This window comes from Frankliniella occidentalis, unplaced genomic scaffold (assembly GCF_000697945.3).
Source record: "Frankliniella occidentalis isolate FOCC.00 unplaced genomic scaffold, Focc_3.1 Scaffold131, whole genome shotgun sequence".
NCBI lineage: Eukaryota > Metazoa > Arthropoda > Insecta > Thysanoptera > Thripidae > Frankliniella > Frankliniella occidentalis.
The window spans coordinates 240738-249509 of NW_026267258.1; the positions used below are offsets into that span (position 1 = coordinate 240738).

The window sequence follows — 8772 nt, forward strand, 5'->3', positions numbered from 1 at the left end:
ATTTAAATTATAGTTAATTATTACTGTTATATATTACCAGAGCATAAAGTTACTTACCAGTGACTGTTAAGAAGACTTTGCAATATTAGAATTGGATTATGTGATTTGTTCTTTTACTTCATAAAAATTAAGGTGATCGCAATGATTAGTGCTTTTTGGAAAGTTTGATATGTTGAGTGCTGTGCCGCAGTCTTTTCTGAGATATAAAAATATTATCTATACAATTACATAAGCTTTCTTTGCTCTCTCTACTTGCACTACCGTTACTCTAAAATTAAGTCGTTCCAGCTCTCTTTCCTCAATTCATATTGTAAAGAAGACCATAGATATACAAGTACAAGTGGTTTCATATCTTTTCTATTGTAAGAATCTCCTTTTATAATTGAAAACTGTGCAAGAAATTAGCACATTAGCACATACAGTAACAAACAAACTTCTAAGCTTTGCTACTGGGCTAATCCTGAGACCAAATTTGTGTTTGTTACTAAATGTATTACTCACCAACTTCTTCAGAAATGCCCCTCCTAAGCTCCTGAATTTACTCTGATGGCTCTGGAAAATCCCGTGTGGCGCTAGAACACCTGATTTGATTCAGATTCTATAGGAGATATACAGAAGCAATGCAAAAAAGAACAGAATATCGTTAGTAAGATTATTTCATTTTATATTTCATTTATGCAAACACAAAATACCACTAGTCAAATAGATGTAAAATTCAAGCATCATCATGAGTTTTCCTAATTTATTGAAAATTGATGACTCCTCAGCACATAGCAAGAAAAAAAAGATTCACAGGAACATTATATTTAGACATAATAATTCCAGAACAAAATGCTCTCGTTAAGCAAAACTGTTTTCTTACAAAATTATCACATTTCTCCTTGAATTTGTCAGTCTGAGAGGTAGGCAGGCAACAAGATTTCTCAAGGCACAGAAAATGGGTCAGTAAGGGGAGCTCAGTAAATGCAAGCATGGTAGATAATATGAACCTGAGAATAGAGATACAACAATATCTCAACCAACTTAAATCAAACTCAAAACAAAGACAAAAAAAGCAAGAAGTTAAAATCAACAGCAAATATTAATCATGAACTCTTATAGTTAAAGAGCCTCCCACGCAATGGTATTGCCTGCAATGATCTTTAACTGTAAATTTTTTCCCAAAACTTACAAATACTGCAGTCCCAGGGAAGGAAGAAAGGGCAGGAATGAAATATAAGGATTGCAGAACAGGAAATGAAATAGAAGGAAGAGCAAATTGGTAAGTACTAAACTATGTTTAGAAAAGAATACCAGGTCACAAATACGACTACAGTTAGCAGATCATCAAAACCCTGTTTCTGCCACAGTGTTCAGGAGTACTTTCATTAAAATAAAGAGGACAGCTGATATTTACCTTGTATGCTCACTGTCAAAACCCTGTTCAAATGTTTCCACTTGAAGTCAGTGCCAATATAACACCTTTGTAAGCCACAACCACAACTTGTATCACTAGACCTTTCGTAAACAATAGATGGCATTTGTACAATTTAAACTACATATATAATCATATAAATCTTTAACTAAATGTTAGGTCAACTTATTAAAAGGTGACATAATTAGAAAAAGTTCAATTACAACTCTTACCTAAGGCTGGCAGCCAGTGCTACATGATTGAGAAAACTAGGTTTCCAAGCTTCTACTCAATCATATTGATAACAGAGACACAAGTCTTAAAAAAAGGGGTCTTCAAGAGATATTATCAGTCACTGACCACAAAAAGCACAACAGACTTCACTGATTACAAACAAAAAGACTTTGAAAGAAAACAGATATTGATAATTGTGACTTTCAGAGTCACACGTGCTTCCACCATTTATCAATGAGGAACATAAGGAATTGTATAAAGACTAGGACTCAAGAAAAAAAAGAAATAAACAAGGAAACCTAAGACAACCCAGCCCAACCTATAATCATAGATTGAACATTGTAACAAAGTGTTCACATCATGTGCGAGGATTTGTCAGTAGAATATGTGACTTGTTTAAAATGAAAAAATAACTGAGAATTTGGACTAAAGACTGGAACGTTTGTGACTTATTAAAATTGTGATAGCAACCAGGAACCAATAGGGAAAATGGCTATGAATCATACCCTGAATAATATATAGGTGGGTAGGAAAGAATATCTTTAATTTAGATGCAGTGCATTACACAGTGGAAAAGGAAAGAAAATTTGTACTTTACTGTGAAGGTGGTCCTTTCATTAGGTGAAAGTACAATCATAGAAAAGATGCATGAAATAGTGGTCGGAACACACACACACTGTTACTAATACCATCACATTTCTATCACATATAAGATAGAGTGCAATCAGCACTTCAATAAAAGCACACGCTTATTTGCACACGTGCTGCTCTAACAAAATCTATTTGGCTAGCACAATCTTCAAGCTATTTTTAGGGGAAGAACATCCTTTGCAAAAACGGTACGTTCTCATAGCAGCAAAGGATATTTATTAATTTAAGTGACTCTCAACATGAAGCTTATTCTACTATATAACAGTATAATTTCATGATTTACCAAAATATTGTGCAGCATTAGGAAAGCGTTCAGCAGAAAAGTCAGGATTGTTCGCTAGATTTGCTCTAACAGTGGCTCGTAACTGTTCTCGATAAGCTTCCCGTAGTCGAGGGTCTCTGCCTGCTTCTTCTTGTACAAGGGAAAGGCCTGCTGTTGGTACACCAGATGACTGAATGGCACTTTCCATATTAGCTAAAAAATAAAAATGAAAAGAGTTGTTTAAAAATAGATAGTACTTGAATACTTGGAAGATTACTTGGATGTTTAAAGGTATACAAACCTGATATAACTTCACTCAGAGAACCATGAGGTCGGCTGGCGGTGACTACTTTACGCCGTTTGGGCGGCATACCTGCCAGGTATGCATCACTTAGAGGTGCTTGTGAATTTGGTCGACGTTGACGAGTGGCATCTCTAGTGATGATTGGAACCCACTCCTGACATCATACAATAAAACATCATTAGCTTCAGACTCTTCAACAAAAAAAGATAAATATTGAGCATTTTGTATTTGCTCACCGGAGGAAGAATTCTATGCCATGCCTCAGGTGCAGGTGCAGGAAGTTCTGTGTCCATAGGGGCAATCTCAGATGATTCAATGGTGTGTGCTGCAGTGGCTCCTTCTGAGCTGTGAGAGGGGACATCTAAGGACACGGAAGATGCTGATGTAGTAGGCTGGTGTGGTGACTGAGAGTCTGTGTCCATAGGCTGATTTAAAAAATAAAGATACAACAAAAAAACAAAAGTTATAGAAGGCCCACAATTTTAATGAACACAAAAAGTATAAAGATTAATAAAAAGAGTGGTACATACCTCAATTGTGGTAGCAGAACTCTCGCAAACAGGATTTTCTAAAGATTGCTCCATTTTCATACATTCTGGTGGAGTACAAGACTCTGTAGAAGTAGAGGCATGGCTAGGCACTGGTACAGTCTCCTCCACAGTGGTGCGACAAACAATATATGGTTGGATATCTTCGAAGGGTACATTACCAGATACACTATTTAACTGCTCAAGGCAACTTCTTGCTGCCACTGAAATTAGTGAACCTCCCTCTGTTATGCGGTTCTGAAAAAAATACAGATAGATAATTGCTTTGACAACATTAAAACTAAGATCAAACTTGAGAAACAAAGAACATACCAAACATGACTGAAATACAGTCTCAATAGCGTCATTATTTGCACAACAATGTTTGATAATAGCAAATAGATTACTCAAATACTTGTAATACATATCATGAAGGTTCTGCCCAAAAGTTGAGGCATGGTCTGAAAAAAATAATTAGAACAACTGTCAAAAATATGCATATCAGAGGGTAGGAACATGGAAGGATGTATTAAATATCACCATACCATCATCAAGAACCAATTTCAAAAATTCAGGTATAACGGATTCATGGAAGCGGCTCAAAGTGGCTACTGCATCAATATCCTCTCTGAGTGCTCCTTCAGTTATAATGTTAAAGTGAGGTCTAAGCTCTGTCATAAGGAGATTAGTTCCTCTTTCTAAGTTCTCTTCAGTTGGTGAACCCTCACAAAGGTGCTGAACTACATAATGGCGTAAATCATTTCTCACATGGTTTATAGCAGCCCAGTTACCTTCCACAAGGGCCATCAGATCTGATACTGTGACACTTCGAACCTAAATGTGACCGAAAAAGGAAACGCTGTAAAAATACTGTTACAATATAAAGAAGTTAATTTTAATAAATTAACTCACAATTGTCAGTCGCAAATCTGAAAGCAGTGATTCTCCTTCTTGTTGGGTAGACCCAGGAGAAATCCAATTGATGATTGGCACCTAGATAGAAATAAAAACTTAAAAATTAGATAGAGGTAAAAAATAATTAAAAGCAGTAACTTATGTTTAAACGAACATCAATTCCATTTTCTTGAGAAGCAGTAGCCAATGAACTCCACATATCTCCTCCAGTTGATGGATTTCCTGGCAAAACAATAATTTCAAATCAACAGGCAGGTACAGAAAATATTTTAAGAAAACATAGAAACAAAAGAGAAACATACGACTTGTTAGTGTCTCCAAAATGTTTTGGAAAGCTGTTTCTGGACCAACTAAGGAGACAGGACGGAAGAGGGACTCAATAAGATTTTGCAATGCATTTGGTCCAGACAGATTTTGACTCAAGTTTTGAGTAGAAGATGAAGATGATGCTGCAGAAGATGCGGATCCTGATGCATTTGCAGAACTAACAGATGGTCCAGAGGCTGGAGCAATGTTGCTCGGGGCGCTACTATTAGTTTGAGTTGCACTGTTGGCAGTAGTTGATGAACTGCTATTGGTGTTTGGGCGGGAGCGGCGCCATGACGCGAAGAATTGTGAGTGGCATGGCAAGAAAGGGTCAGTAAATCCGCCCACTTGCAAGCCTGTCCAAGAAAAATATTATTAATGTTATCATAATTAATATAATTGCAGAAAGAGCCTGAGAGTTAATTCACTTTTTCATGACTATTGAAATAAGTACAAACCAGGAAATGGAGCAGTTGCAATATGGTGTACTTGAGGGCGGGCTGTTGAGCGTGTTTGAGTTGATGTTGTTGGATGAGTGGCAGTGTAACCTCTTGCCTGGCTTGTCTGACCTCCAGTAGCTCCAGGGGAGGATGAGGCTGATGGAGTGCTTCCAGCAGCAGGAACATTAGCATTTGCACTAGAACTGGCATCTGTTTCAGATTCTGGTGCACTACCACGTCGTTGCAGATTGGGGTTTTGTGTGCTTTCAGGGGCACTTCCTCGGCGACGCAAGTTTGGGGTAATTATTCCATTCAAGGCATGAACAACTCCCTGCAAGAAATCCTGTGGATGGCCTCCCCAGGGAAGGTGCATGTTTAGAGCTGAAAAAAGAAAGAAAAGGTGTTACCAACATGTACCCACCCAAAATTTCAGTTGAAACCATCTGAAACAAATTTACTTACGGTTTCCATCTGTTGTGCCATTAGTACCAGGAGTGAAACTACCACTGGTGACCATTGTAGCCTCTAGAGAATCAATGGTGATAGTGCTTGGGCCAACTTCCATGAAGAACTCTACATTAGTAGGAATGTCAATCATTCCAACAGGCAGAGTGACAATAGATCCACCACGGCTCTGTTGAGCCTGCTGTGGTTGCTGTGGCTGCTGCGCTTGTGGCTGATTTGGCTGCTGTTGCTGATCTTGTTGCTGCTGAGGTGGTTGTTGTTGTTGTTGTTGTTGAGAAGGAGCAGCCTGGTGAGGTATTGGATGAGTTGCTAAACGATTTGCAAGAGCAAGTGCAGCACTCAGCGCAGCATTCAAGCCTGGATTACGATTAGAAATGTCTATGGAGGCTGTGACAACTGGTGAACGGTTGCTGGTGCTTCCATTTCCTGTGGTGTTAGATGCTCCGGGGGCTGTTTCAAAGTTTGCTGCAGGGCGAGTTGTGAAAGTGGTGGTAGCCTCTCCACCTTCAGCTGGGAATGTTGTTGTCATGTATGTTACTTCAGGAGCAGTGCCTGAACTACCAGATGATGCTGATGCAGATGGAGGAGCAGATGATGAACTTGTTGATGCACTTGCAGATGATGAAGCAGTCGACCCAGATGTTGCTGTGGAATTACCAGCATTAGCAGCTGCTGTTTGAGCCGGCTGGCCAAAAGCTGGAGGGGGAATAGTTAAGCCCCAAGTATTCATACCTTCTGTCAGTTGAACAAGTTGCTGAATCGCTGGGGCTAGTAAAGGACGCATTTGCCTTGGTGGAGCTAGTTCCCAGTCAATAGTCAGCTCACTGATGGCATGGTAGGCATGTGAAAGAAGATGAAGAACTTCCGGCACAGTTTGAGTCAAACTCAACCTTTCTGCCAATTGCTGGGGATTGTTTGTTGGAGAATCCTCAGTTATTAAATTGTGATAGCGAGTAAGGAGAGGATCAAAACGAGTTTGCAATGCACGTAGTTTTGTCATCAATGCAGCCATGTTGCTTGTGGAAGGTGTTCTGTGAAAGATATAAGATAGATATAATGCAAAATATTCCAAAATTCTTATAAGATAGATTTGAACTCTTTCCAATACAAACCCTCTCTGCAGGCGCTGCTGATTAGAGTCAGCAGACGACCCATCTTGAGAAGACCCTGCTGTATTGGTTGAAGATGATGCTAGATACAAAAATAATCATAGGTTTAGAAAATCAAAGTTTTAAAAAGTACTATATGATGCCTGTATTTATTTATTTTTATGAACCTACCTCCTGCTTGATCAGCACTGCTAACAGTAATATGAGGAGTAGAAGGATTGTTATCTGTATCCATTTCAGTATCCATTGCTGTTCCACCTTGTGATGGAGCTGGCTCAGATGAAGCTGTAGTAGTGGTTGCTGCATTTGTTCTTAAAATCATAAACCATACCACGTTACTAAAAACAGTCAAATACTGGATGCTAGGTGATAAAAATTTGAAGGAAAAAATATCATACCTAGCTTCTGAGGTAGCTCCTCTTCCAGGCTGAGAAGGTTCTGTTGCAGGGCTGTGACTGCCACTAGAGTCCCTTGAACTGTTATATGGAGTAGTAGTGGCAGAGGCTGCCGCAGATGTTGATCTTGAGGCAGAGTTTTCATGGTTATCAAGAACTTCTGTAGCACGCTGAATCATGCGGTCAGCCAAATGCATTATTCTCCATGCTCTGTTGCGGCCACTCCCTGAGTGAAAAAAATTGGCGACAGTAAATACAATAGACACCTCAAATACAGTAAACAGTTTTCTTTCAAAAAAGTGAGCATAACAGGATTACCTGTCTCACCCACAACAGGAATGAGCACAGAGCCAAACATGGTGCCGCCATCAACTCGGCCAAAATAACGGGCTCCTGAAGACCTATTGGCATTTTCAGAGGAACTTGTGCTGTTAGAGCTATTGCTCCCATTTGGTCTGGATCCCGGTTGAGGAGGTTGGGATTTAACCAAGTGAATCACCATACCATGAACCTCTGCAAAAAACAAACAGTAAATAGAACAGGGAGTTTTAGAGCTAAGGCTACATAGTGACATGCAGCATGTCTGCTCACCATATTCAGATAATTTCTTGTCATCTTGCATAACCCTTCCCTGGAAAATTAATCGTTGACGATTTGCTGGAATGCTCATGGTTTCTTCAATTTTAGTCTTCAACTGGAGAACAGTTGCCTATAGACAAAAGAGACAATATATTTCAACTCAAGAAAATATATCTCCAAAAATATCTATTTTTAAAATTAGGGGGTTTGACAACTCAAGTAAAATCAAAACCACCAAACAACTACTTACATCATCAGGCATGGAAAATGCATGATTGCGAGAATCAAGTGTCTTCACAGTTAGGTCAATCATTTTCAATTCTGAGTCTGAAAAAAAGGACAATACTCTGAGAGTGTAGGATAGTATGTAAAATAACAACATCATAGGCTAGGTTTTAGGAGTAGTATGTGTCAAAACAGAATAATAGTATGAAGTTCATAAACAAGCTAAAGGAGAAAGCAAATTCAGATTTTCAGGAAAACTGATGTCGAATTGAACTATGGCATAGACCGGCACAAATAATAGAAATTTTGAACCAAATATGCTAAAAATTGGCATGTCATTGAAATGTAAAAGCTACTACTTTTCGGCATACAAAAGTGTTAACACAAAGACCAAGACAGGTTAGAGGAAAATTACGAATGTGTAAAAGCTGGTTCCAAACGTACGATAGATCTTACAAACAAAGCAAATCTTGGAGTCACTAGAAGAGGTATCCTGTGGTCTGTATGTCGTCACCAGCCCAATACAGGCGCACTTACCTAGTACGGATAATGAAGTGAAGATAAATGCGAATTCCTTCAATAGATGAAAAGAGGCGGTGACATGAACGGGAATTAGCGGAATCCCCGCATTTTCGCAGTAGAAGCGCAAGATAAATTGCAAAATACTTTAATCCGAGCTATCATGCACTACTACGCGAGGAACCTTCACAAAACAAATGCGTCCTATGAGCTTCAGAGCCGCCAGGTACACCACCGTGAAACGACTACATGTTGTAGGGCAAACATTTTTCAAATTGGAGTCTTGTGTCAGTAACTACTTCAAAATGATTCAAACGTGTTCTGTAACGTTCATAGACTTGTGAAGCTGCTGGTTGGTCGTAGAAAAGCGTGCACATCTTCTGTGTTCTTTCAGATGTATGTTGGCTAACGTAACAGAATGCATTCCTTCTTCTTCAAAGTTCAAGTT

General features: G+C 39.0%; 1 protein-coding gene across 2 annotated transcripts; it reads right to left on the minus strand.

The window, feature by feature from the left end:
* Positions 1 to 647: 647 nt before the first annotated feature.
* Positions 648 to 8545, minus strand: LOC113206199 (large proline-rich protein bag6-A). Of its 2 annotated transcripts, XM_026422166.2 has the most exons (19): positions 8343 to 8545; positions 7831 to 7907; positions 7593 to 7710; positions 7320 to 7514; positions 7005 to 7227; positions 6778 to 6917; positions 6610 to 6688; positions 6230 to 6528; positions 5495 to 6142; positions 5051 to 5413; positions 4589 to 4948; positions 4441 to 4508; positions 4284 to 4364; positions 3917 to 4205; positions 3705 to 3832; positions 3375 to 3629; positions 3081 to 3269; positions 2842 to 2998; positions 648 to 2753 (listed from the first exon to the last, which is right to left on the minus strand). In XM_026422166.2, the coding sequence occupies exons 2-19, from the start codon at positions 7891 to 7893 to the stop codon at positions 2551 to 2553; spliced, it is 3858 nt and encodes a 1285-aa protein (XP_026277951.1). In that variant the 5' UTR covers positions 7894 to 7907; positions 8343 to 8545; the 3' UTR covers positions 648 to 2550. The 2 variants fall into 2 exon arrangements, with proteins under 2 accessions (XP_026277951.1, XP_026277950.1); XM_026422165.2 differs by having other exon boundaries at positions 5495 to 6528.
* Between the last annotated feature and the right edge of the window lie 227 nt (positions 8546 to 8772).

Excerpts from the sequence above, each read along its gene's own strand:
- LOC113206199 (XM_026422165.2), bottom strand. The coding sequence starts at position 7,893 with ATGATTGACCTAACTGTGAAGACACTTGATTCTCGCAATCATGCATTT. Across the intron at positions 6,918-7,004 it reads GGAGCTACCTCAGAAGCTAG|AACAAATGCAGCAACCACTA; the intron begins GTATGATATTTT and ends TATGATTTTAAG. Across the intron at positions 4,509-4,588 it reads TTTGGAGACACTAACAAGTC|GAAATCCATCAACTGGAGGA; the intron begins GTATGTTTCTCT and ends TTGTTTTGCCAG.